This window comes from Strongylocentrotus purpuratus, unplaced genomic scaffold, assembly GCF_000002235.5.
Source record: "Strongylocentrotus purpuratus isolate Spur 01 unplaced genomic scaffold, Spur_5.0 spur5_scaffold_1, whole genome shotgun sequence".
In the NCBI taxonomy this organism is placed as follows: Eukaryota; Metazoa; Echinodermata; class Echinoidea; order Camarodonta; family Strongylocentrotidae; genus Strongylocentrotus; species Strongylocentrotus purpuratus.
Window position 1 is genome coordinate 45,168,336 of NW_022145594.1, and position 12,400 is coordinate 45,180,735.

At 34.7% G+C, this 12,400-nt stretch overlaps 1 protein-coding gene across 1 annotated transcript in view; it reads right to left on the bottom strand.

Moving 5' to 3' along the window:
* Positions 1 to 8,899: 8,899 nt before the first annotated feature.
* The window catches only part of LOC100892684 (fibroblast growth factor receptor 2), a 28,203-nt gene continuing 24,702 nt past the window's right edge, over positions 8,900 to 12,400 (bottom strand). Inside the window, exons 7-13 of the mRNA XM_030978831.1 lie at positions 12,183 to 12,287; positions 11,688 to 11,869; positions 11,305 to 11,409; positions 10,970 to 11,075; positions 10,173 to 10,269; positions 9,663 to 9,762; positions 8,900 to 9,451 (exon numbers count right to left, since the gene is read on the bottom strand). Coding sequence (XP_030834691.1) covers positions 9,392 to 9,451; positions 9,663 to 9,762; positions 10,173 to 10,269; positions 10,970 to 11,075; positions 11,305 to 11,409; positions 11,688 to 11,869; positions 12,183 to 12,287 — 755 coding nt within the window. The 3' untranslated portion in view covers positions 8,900 to 9,391. The remainder of the gene's footprint in view (positions 9,452 to 9,662; positions 9,763 to 10,172; positions 10,270 to 10,969; positions 11,076 to 11,304; positions 11,410 to 11,687; positions 11,870 to 12,182; positions 12,288 to 12,400) is intronic.

Below are 12,400 nucleotides of genomic sequence, written 5' to 3' on the forward strand. Positions count from 1 at the left end.
TAAGGTGGGACAATGACATTCAAAGACCTTTACCTTTCATTGGAATATGTTAATCCATCTAGCTGGAAAATGCTACTAAACAGATAAAGATGTTCACCCCCTTCTCATGTGCACTTCAGGGTAAATAATCCCCCCCCTCCCATGTGTAATGACAACTTTGGTAATATACATACGTGTATGATGTAGCCAACTCCCAACATGCAGACATGCTTAGGTCTGTTTAGACTATTTCCCTGGGAGGCAGGATGTAGATACATGTATTGTAATTAAAACCAGAAACCAGAAATTTTCGGGAGTTGTAAACGACAAGACATTTTCACGACAGGGCTTTTTTTGTGAATTGCAAATTTTAGTCTTGTATTAACTGTGATTCAATTAATTTACAACATGAAACTTTCCCCAAATGAACAACTCGTGAAATTCACAAACATTTCATTATAATATTATGCACAAGAAGGTTTCTTGGTTTTTAGGTAGGTTCGCATAGTTGGTACGTAACAACTGTGACTTAAAAAAACCTGTATAGAAATGGTGTAGCAAAATAGATCTTAATGAAGCCGTAGGCCTACATGTAAGCAAATTGTAAAGAGATATAATTATACACTGTCGCTCGTTTAAAGAAAATGCAATATTTTTTTTATTTGTACAGTGTAAATTTTGTATAAGAATGTATACTTTTATCTATATCTATTAGGAATAAATCATTGTCAAAATAATTCCATAAATCGTGGTAAAAAAAAAATATTCCAACTATATGAGCGACAGTGTAGGATCGCAGAACGTTGGTAATATTACTTTTTGCTCCTAGTTATTGGCCTAAAATAGTAACATATCTAAAAAAATAAATCACCAAGTATGCGATATTGTTTTACATAATTGCTGTCGCTGCTAATCATCTGCTATCCTGATTTGTACATACACTGTTCATGTTCATGCCATTTTGTACACATAGCCATGTAGGTCTACAATGTACATGTATATCATGCACTTTTTAGAATACCAGAACAACTCTTTCCTTACCCTGGTAAAATAGTAGAATACTTGATTGTTTTTTCATTTTTTTTTCTTTTGTGCCTGATTGACAAATTAATTCTGCCAAGTAGTCCATGTGCATTAGACATTGACATTTGAACATGCACAGGGATGTAACAAAAAACTCTGAATGAAGAGTGACATACACCGCAGAGACAGAAAATGGGATTTCAATATCGTGTTGTACAAGAATACATCCCAAATTAACCTCACAGATGATTTGTTATATGCATGGATCACCCCCAGCTAAAGTACAATGTAGAGCTACAAAGGCAGGAACTACAATAAGTTAAACAAACAAAATAGATTGTTAAAAGATTTCTATAAAATAACCTACCTTCTACTGTAAGTTCTGCTGAATCCTCACTATCTGCTCCTTCAGCACATCTATACTGTCCTTCATCTTCAATCTGAGTATTACTGATTGTCATAGTGGATGTACCCCCGTTTTCTGATACATCAAAATTGACATATTTTGGATAAACAGAGGGATCGGTAACCGCTTGCCCATTTACGAAGATATTAAGACCCCCCACTGAAAGGTCTTCCCATATAAAGGTATTTGGCGCTGCTCCTCCAGTACAGGTGTAAACTGTGTCACTCCCTTGCTCTATTGCAGAAGGACCTGTCAGAGTCAGAGATTGGCCGTTTGAGAATTCTGGGATCTGAAGAAATAAAGATAGGTATTTAAATTATTCGTTACAAAAAAGCGATCCAAAGCAGCAAGCCAGATTCACATGCATGTTTGGGAAAGCGAAGAAGATTTAAAATTACCTTTGCCTAGTCTGAATTATTAATTTTGTTGGAGTTAAGCAAACTCCATAATCTTGAATCAAGTTACCAGGACGGTCTTCCCTTTCATTTTTTGTTTAAATTGAAATTATGACTATTAACTCATGAATAAAATGAGATGATGTGAAGTTGTGAACTGAAACGACTATTTTTTTCTCACGATAAATTTCTTTTACTTGCTATACGGCATTAAAACTTATTTTCCAAACTCCAAAGAACCAATATTTGAATATGTTAATTTTATATAGAAGTCGTTTGCTCATGAATTCCAATTTGTTTACAAAGAGTCCATTATAATCTATTTCTACCTATTAAATAACCTGCCGTGAGACTTTAGAACAGAAGAAAAAAAACATACAATATATTGGCAGTATTGTGCAAAATTTTTCTTTCCGAGAGGATTTATATTAATTAATGCATCCTGGACGAATGTTACTTTTTGAGCACAAGAATAATCATAGTCACACCTACTTTACTATGGACCGTATTGTTTTTCCTCATCAACATACACATGTGATGTGCCAGTTGTACACGAATATTGGTATTTTACCAATCTCTTCGGGACTGAATGCACCCCTAATACGTCAATGTTAATAACCAATTTTGTTTAGCTGTATTATGATTATAGGACTCGAGATGACTTTAAGATGACAGTCATGCGTTTCCTCCTCAATATTATTTTTTAATTTTGTCATCACATTTAAAACTTTTATGTTAGCGCCTTGAGCATCACATGGGGGATATGTTGGACTTCCTACCCAATTCCTACATTTTCTAAAATTCCACTTTTGGTAAATGGTATCTGGCAGGAATTATTTTATTAAGATAGAATAGAATAGCATTGTGCCAGTCATGAGCGCTATGAGCCCACACAGTCCACTTGTGTCTATAGATTGGTGATAAAAATTTGTATTGCTTTCAACCTGCAATTTCGCAGAACAACTTACCAGTATTAAAAATCCGATGAAGTACAAAATGACTCTCATATGTTGTATATCCATTTTAGAGCTGGCTAGTCGACCTCTGTGAATGATCAATCATACGATTTGTTTGTTAGGTGGGTTAATAAGACAGGAGCTTCGGAAGAGTCCAATACAATCAAAGACTACTGTGATGACACACGACATACGATAGGCCTACACTCAACCTGAGTGAAAATCTAAATGTCGGCAAAAGTGATAGGGCCTTCTTGAGGTCCATTGTTTCTTAGTTTATATAATTACAATGTAGGCTATAGCTGACAAAATATAATACAAGAATCACCATTAACCATGTGAATCTATTGGCCTACTGTAAACCTGCTACCCCTACCTCAGAATCTCCGTAATATTTTTCTGTTTCACACACAGTGGCGTACGCAGGATTTTTTCAAGGAAGGGGGGTTAACATTTTGAAATCGAGCCAAAAATTTCGCAACGACTTAGCCAACCGCTGAATAAGCGGGGGGGGGGGGGGGGGGGGGACTGTAAGAGGACATTTTTTTTTTCGGTCCCGAAATTTGAAAATTTGACAGATCGACATTCCGTTTCGTTGGGGGGGGGTAAGGTCATCTTTTTTAGGTCATCCATTAGGATTTTTTTATTATTAGGATGTTTTTATTAAAAATAAATAAAGTAAAACAAATCAAAACTCATAAGGGGGGAGGGTTCTCAAAAAACATACACATAACAAATACTAAAGGGGGTTTAACCCCATCCCCCTGCGTACGCGCCTGTTCACACATGTTGTGTAATCGCTTATAGCCAAATTAGTACTGGGTGTAGATCCCCCTTTGGTAATGAGGTGTAAAACTATGCACTTTGTTTGTTTTTATAAAAATAATAATAATAGTGGGTTAATTCTTTATAGCGCTCATGTCAGTCAGATTTGACCCTCCTAGCGCTCCCGATTATTACCCTGGCTTTAGCACGGCTGCCATACGGCGCTCTAGCTAAATCAGATGAAATCATATCATTATTTAGACAGAAAGAAAGGTCAACAATAGTTGAAGACGTAAACAGCGAAACATGAGCTATGGAAGACCAGCACTGAAAGTTAATCAACATCCAAATGATATAGGACCTTCTTGAGGCGGTCTGATGTAATGTAGGCTATTACTGAAAAAAATAAAGGTAGGACCCACCATCAACCATCTGAATCTGTATGGCTGCTTCATGTTTTATGAAGTCACTGTACTGTTTCAGTTTTACACAAGTTTTGTTTTCTCTTATTGAAGGATTTACGATCAAATTATAAACAAAAAGTTATACGTTATCGATTCAGAATCAAAAGAGTTACAAAATGCTTGAGTTGATGGATTGAAATTATTTTAGCTATGTTTACTCACCCGTAGCCTGGCTTGAGCTTGCACAAACAGATCACAGCAACAGAGGTTTATTATTCACTTCAACGGATATACTCGATGCTTGCGGGAGATATCTCGTTACATTCTGGACAGCCAACTGCCTTTATCTACCAATGCTGCTGAGCGTACATGCCGCGGCAGCAGACCGATACTGTTTGAGGATGTATTAACACTGAGGGCGATATAAAGCTATACTTTTTCAATAACTATATACAAAATTATTGAATGAAGGAATCATGATAATAACAGGCCTACTGATGAGCTACCTTGGGTAAATAAGACCGTTGATTTTGAGCAACAGTATATAAAACTTTTTTTTTTCTTTCTCGCTCTTCTCTACTGGACTAAATCAATTAAGGATATAGGCTAATTTAAGTTCATGAATTTAACATTAATAATCCGATGTAAATGGATTAGGCCAAGAGCCTTTTCCGAAGTAGTGACCACATTTTACCTATAATATTTCACCTCTCGAAATTACCTAATCCACAAAACTCATTTCCTGAAATGTTGTCAGCGCGACTAAAACTGTCGGGTGAAGCACCCAGAGACCCCTTGACAGATCGCAAAGCAGGGTCGATTTTACCCAACTCCCTATGCACCAAACTTTGTCAGTAGAACGTAGTGTGACTGGACATTACTCAACCAATTTTGGCTCATGTGGTATCATTTTTCTTATACATAGATTCCCCTTCTCCTGGAACCAATCAAATTTGCCCCACACTATGGAAAGTATGCAAGTCCGTTTTCTTTATGGACCACCCTGAATAGCAGTGTAGGTCCGTTCTTTAGGTACAGGATTGTGTCGGGGGAGGGGTTGTGCACCCGCGATTAGATGGAACGCGAGTATAACGAGAAAGTACACGAGATTGCATTATCTTCTTTCACGTTGCTCTTCCTTGTTCATTTTTGGAAAAGAAAGAATCTTTCCTACATGTCTCTTTTTCTTGATTTCACCATTTTACGGGACAGACGAAAAACTGCTGAACGGTGTATTATTGTAAAATAATACAATTAAACTATAAAAATATTGAAGTAGATATTCATTGATTTTAAAAACTAACTTTATTTTCATTATTGCAAAGTTGTAACTTTGATTCGAAAAGGTTATCAAAATTCAATGCTTGGAAACATTCGAAGTAATGATTATTATAAATTACAAAACGATTAAATACAGCCCCGGCATATTACCTGAAGAGCTCTCCGAACGCTGCTGAGATGTGTGAGATCACAGTATGGACATGATTTGCACAAGCAGAAGATGTCCCATGACATCTCACACATTTTCAGTGCCTGTGTTTTCATCTTTTCTTGAGTTCTTTCTCTTACTTCACTATCGTCAGGCTATTAGTAAATTTATAATCTATTGCCTCACTCTAAACCCTGCGCATGGTTTTATTTTGATGACAAATGCAGCGATACAAAAATGAAGGAATCTGTCGCTTGTAAACAAAATAAGACGCCATTATGTATTCGGCTGCACACACTGCGGTGTGTTCGGCGTTTCAAGAGGGAACAAGTGCCGTCCTTAATATCATTCCGGGGTTGTTTCAATTTGAAAGTCTGGTTTCTTTGATTGTTAATTAACCCCTATCCTGTGTATTTACAGGCAACATTTTTTTTTAGTTATCACAATCGGGTCATATCCCCTTTTGAATGGTTTGACATGCCATTACATTTATATACACTACACTCATTATAACTTGACAAATAATAGCTCTGCAATTATGTATATTCTTTATGGGATGTCGTCTGCTAGGGCAGTATTGTTCCATATTAAGACGTCAGAAATATCGTTATTTTTCTGGCGAATCTCTCGCATATCCCAGCTGCTAGGAAGGTGGTTGTATTTTTATCTTTATAAATCACCCGATATGTAGTTCACCTAAAACTTGTACGATGGCCATCTGTTAGCTTATCAGTTTCTAGTGATACATTAGTTGACATATTTGTGATTTTCTTTGAATTTCACCTTTAATACAGAATTAAACAACCTCCCTCATCGCTCGTCCTTCTCTCTCTTTCTCTCTCTCTCTTTCATTCCATTTATAACTTCTTTTTTGTTCTTCTTGATGTGGCCTCTTCCATTATATTCATGCCTCTTACCGCGTTTCAAATGTTCTCCTTTGTAGTGCGGGAGTCTTATGATTAGCCAGTTTTTTTGTGTGTTAAGCTCCTACATAAATTCCCTATGCCCACATTGTTATTCAGGTAGTGCAATCAACTTGTATTAATGATTGTCCATATTGTGTTACGTTATCCATAAAATAAATGTGTAAAGACAATAACACTTGATTATTTGAAAACAGACCAATGAAACTTAAATTGAATCATCTGCATTTATCGGATTTATTTTTCTCAATAACTGCCAATTATTCGTATGGCATCAGCATATTCAAGAAATCTTAAAGAATTATACTATTCTTTTTGTATTGAAATTGTCTTTTTTTATTTTTTGGCCACTTCACGGTAAATTGATTTGACAAATGATTCACACACCAGTGAAAATGAAAATTTGATTACATAATACATTGAACGCTATACAGCTTATTAAAATATCAAAAATCTTATTTTCTTTCTTATCTGACAGTAGTTATCCATTGGGCAATCCCCTGCCACCTGCTGTCATGGGCCGCTTTTTTCTCATTGCGTATAGCAATGTATCTCTCCATTTTATACGATTTAATTAGTAAGGAAAAGAAGTTAGAAATATTTGGTTTAACTAATTTGCATCTATTTAGGTAACTGTTTTCTTAGCAATTATTAATATATAATTAAAAAGAATATAATTCTTCGACAATATACCAAGAATTACCGTTTTTCGGTTAAAATCTAGAAATCAAACATAGTCAGCTCTTTTCCGAGCCGATTCCAAAAATCTTGTACTATTGTACATTTCCAAAAAAAATGTTCAATCGTTTCATTTTCTAGGTCACAAAAAGAAGATGATGGGGAACTAATGACTTTTACTTTATACAGTTTTATAATTCAAATTCAGAATATTATTTAATACCTTGAACTGAAATTCTCTGAAAAACTACAATTGATGTAATTTACAATGAATTATACTAGACTTTTAATAGGCCTAGTCAGTAATATGATATCATGAACTGTTTACAAATCATCGTCAGTTTTATTTAAATCATTAGTGTGAAAGGTTGATTAAAGTTTAATATTTCTAGAATGATAGTACTTCTCACTATGAAAAAGAAACAATATCAAATAGATTCACAATCATACCAGATTTTCTTTACCAAATAAGCTTATGAAGAAGAAAACGGTGATTTCCTTTAATCCATTGCAATAGCATGCTTAAACATAAAGGTTTGCGATTTAAATAAAAGATAGGGATTATATAAACATCGAAATAATACATTTATATGTATGTAAATACTGTATATGCCGACTTATTTCACACTCAAATCTTACTAGTCAATAAAACATTAATCTTACATAAATAACACAAAAGGTAACTATAAACATAAAATTCAACTTACAGATATCACTCAACTTTTCATATGTACTTGTACATGTACAATTCATTTTGGTAAGTCATCTTTTCGTTTCGTTTTTATATTTTGACTTTTGCTGTATTGTATTCCTATTCTTTTTCTGATTTCTCTTTCAAACAAATGTTTCAATACAGAATATCTTTTGTCTTTTTCCAGTTTTGTTGCGTTGTCAAATAACCTAATGTACACTCCAGAATGATATGGTTAGAAAAATAATAGACTGGCAATTATTTTCTATTATTAATATGTGCTAAGTGATATATTATAACACGTTGCATAATTATGTAAATATAAAAATGTGATTCATTCACATGGAAATTGTTGACAATTGCATAGAGAACATCAAAAACATCGAGCCATCCGGTGACATTTTGTCACCTAAAAATATTGACATAACCTTAGCACAGGTATTGTAAACTAGACATTAAAAATATACCCTTCATATTTATAATCATCACAAACATACACGCACACACACGCCCACGCACGCACTAGAACACACACATATGCACACATGTATACACTGTTGCTCTGTTGCTCACGAAGTTGGAATAATTTGTCCTTACGTCTTTTCGTGAAAAGATTGTGGCAATATGATTTATTCTTGACAGATACAGTTTATATCTTCTCAGAACTTTATTATTGAATGACCCTTTAGATTAATCAATACAGTTCTAAGAAGGTATAAACGTTATCTATCGACAATAAAAGATACTTTCACAATCATTTCATGAAAAAAGGCACGGTAAAAAAAGATTATTCCAAATTTTGGGGCATAATACATGTACATATGGGGTCAGGCCAGCTCAGGCCATCGCAAAGCTACTTCGTTTTAATCGAGAGTTAAAGCATTATGATAATAATGCTTTATTTGTTTAAAGAATATGCATTGCAGCCCTGTGGCTAAATTGTACAATATTTTTACAAGAGTATTTACATGATCGAAAATACACTAAGTAGATTCATAAAAACACGAGTAAACAATCTTACTACAATTGTATATTACTCGTGAGTGTAACATACACATGTGAGTCTACTATTAAGTGAGCAGTGCGTTTTAAATGTAAAGATGAAGGTTCAAAATAGTATAGTGTGATGTTAAGGATGACCGAAAAAGAAAGAGGAGGGAAAAACAGAGGGAAAGAGAGATAGTGAGATGAATTGGGAGAGAGAGAGAGAGTGGGGAGAAAAGTACAAGGAAAACAGAGGGAAAGAGAGGGAGAGAGCCAGAGAGGAGGGGGTTGATGAAATGAAAAAAAGAAATGGGGTAGGCGGTCATCCACATACAAGAATACTATGAAATAATACAAACATTGGCAAACGTTGCAAGGTAAATTAAAACATTAGAAGAATGAGTTGTTAAATGTATGAGATCGGTTGCTATACTAGGACCTCTTGATATTCACAAATGTCATGTTTTCTAGGATAGCTGCACCTCTATCTTTTTTAAGTAAGTATTTTACAAATCTCTACCAAATGATCTTAAAAGAAAAATACATTTTTAAACAGACGTATATACTTGATGCAAGATTCATACAAGTATTTGCAATCTAGCCCGATACAGCATTCTTGGCTAAGTTTAACACAAGTTAGTCCCTCTAATGTCCCTATACTATCTCCATAGTCCCAGTTGGCTCGGGTCCGACCATCGTACAGCGTACACGATTTAGATGCATTGTAGTATGGCTGCACATTCGAACAAGGCTTTATTTCACATGTCCAGTGTAGACGCATACAATCCTTCATCCAAGTCATTGAGAGACAGGTAATTCTGCGAAAATCAAAAGAAAAGAAGGAAAAGAAGAAGCCAAGATAATCATTTGGTTAGGACTAGAATTATTTTCACGATACCTGTTGAATTCTTAGTAGGTCCAAGGTTGAACAGAGGTTAAAAATCCAGAATAATACAAATGAATATGTAATAAGGAAACAAAATTTCGCATAAGACATGTGAGAAGAAGGTGAATTTGAGTCCATCTTACATGAGTCTTTTCTAGAATCCTTTCCAAACTCTTGAGGATCTGATCAAAGTTAGTCCGATTTGTAGCTTTCTTCTCCCAACAACCAGACATGACCGTATACCTGAAAGATACAAAAGAGACGATCCTTATCTAATGGAAATCTAATATAAATACCTAAATGAATCTAATACAAAGACAAATTCAAAATTCGTATGCAACAGCAGTTTTATTTATATTGTTTGATTATTTTATGTGCGTACCCACTCTATGTACTTCGAGTCGTTTTACTCCAACGGAAGTGTTGAGACGTATTATTTTCAGATTCAGATTCAGATTCAGATTCAAAGATGAGATAGCAGAATCAAATTCCATCATGTATTGTTGGTAAACATATCCGCATGTGATAATCAACATCATTATGAAATCTTACAACTTATTATAGCATCGAGTAAGTCAAGTAAATTTTGAAATTTACGAAACAATCCGTATTTGACGGTAAAGACTGTTATTATAAAAAAGAGCATTAATTACACTTCTTGTCCACAATGGCGAGGGCGTGGCATCTGGTAACCATTGGCAACCTCCTTTTGGACTGTATCAAACGTCATTTTAGGGTAGGGCCTCGCACCTTTAAGAATACAAAATAAATAACATTAAACATTTGTTTCCAATAATACGAATATGTGACATGTAAAGATATGGGGAAAAAATTATATTCATCATAAAATGTATATACAATTTTTCCTCAACCCTTGATAGTACAAGCGGAATTAAGTGAAAATTGTTAGACTAAATGTTATTCATATCTGGGACATGTATTTAAATACGAATAATGCAATAAATTAAAAATCGCTAATATTATCGGTTGGTCATGAAGAGTGGAATAAGTGGCTTGAATTGTTTGACTCTAAAACGCATTAAACAAGTATTAGTCATGGTATATTTTGATTATTTAAGTGCAACAATTTATTTCACTTTACTTAATAACACCATATGATCCACGTGAAGTGGAGGAAACGCTCATTTTCTTGACTCTCGCTCCACTGAAGGTTGAAGTTTTAAATCCCAGCCTGGAATCAACGTCCTTTGGTGAGACATCAATCCATATTTGACCCACTCCACTCACCTGGCTATAATATTGCTAGGGTATTTATAATGACAAGGCCCTCAGGAAGAACAACCGTAAGGATGATAAGGATTCCTATGTAAACAAAATTATTGTCACTATTATTATTATTATTTATTATGATTATTATCATTATACGATAATTTCAGGAGCTTTAAGATGGAACCAATAATAGCTTGTGATATTAACATTATTTGTTCACCTAATGTCACAATTTCCCACAAGACGATACCAAAAGACCAGCTATCTCCTTCTGTTGATTGGTCACCAGTTATCATGGTTTCAGGCGAAGTCCATCTTGTTGGCTTCTGAGATGTTGGAAAATATAAAGAAGGTTTAAAATCGTGACAATGGCTGAATTGTTCACAAATTACAAGCAGATTTGAAAACATATCAAAAACAATATTGCATATGAAAAAAAATTAACAAACACCACGGTCAATAACATAATTATAGTGTATTCATGTATCATTATGGATTAAATAATTGAATGATCTATGATGATGATATATCATTAAATAAGGCGATAATACTCACACCTCTGTCGCTAAATAGTGATGAAGATAGTCCATAATCTGATAGCTTGCATTGCTTTCTATCTGCTAGTAAAACATTGTGAGCGCAGAGAGTTCCATGGATGATCTTTGTAAACAAAAAATAGAAATAGTAAACGTAATTATAACAATAATAAGTAAATAAATGAATAAAATCCAAATTTATACAATTTGGATGTTATTTATACACCTTTGATCATCATAACCATCCTCATACCATACTGGCTTACTCCTCTCCCATTCTTCCACTTTCTTCTTCCATTTGTGTAATTCTCATCCTTCTCGTATCCCCTTTTTCCTCTCCCCCTCCCTTCCCCCTAATCCGTTGTTAATTCTCTTCTATTGCAAGTCATGAAATAAGGTTACCTTCTTTGATGCGAGATATTGCATTCCTTTTGCAATTTGCCAAGCCAGGTTGAGTAGACTACCTTCATCGATACGAACCCTCTTTGGTTTGAGATTGCCGTATGTGGGTTGGGATTGCACCCCTGTGGTCTGTAGATGGGTGAGTAGGGTACCCCAAGAGATGAACTCGTACAGAATGCTACCTGCATCGTGGGCAATTCGTTAATTGAGAACAATAGTGTATGAAACTGATATTCAATATCATGTTTCATTAGACATCATGTTATAGCGAAGGAAAATCCTGTACATTACTCATTAATTTTAATAAACTGTTGTTTTACTATGATTAAACCGATTGCGAGAATTGCTCAAAATGTTACGCACATTCAGGTTAGCTATAGTAATTTTGTTAAAAGCCGTTCCAAATAAATAGGGAAAACGCTCATATTCCAACTAATATATATAGAATTAAGCACACACTCGAAAGATTATTAATTGGCAGAGAAGAATTTTTACCTTGCTCTTGACAATATCCCAGGCACGTGACAACATTCGGGTGATCCGGTAGCTCAGAAAGAACCTTGACAGCTCGAAGAACGTTGGTTGATTTGGTCACTTGATCTACGAGAAAATAAATCTAATTTATAACTATATATTTTTATACAGTAAGTTACTGGTGCACCATGTGAGAGAGAGAAAAAGAGGGTTGAGGAGTCCTGAAAAGGACTCTGACT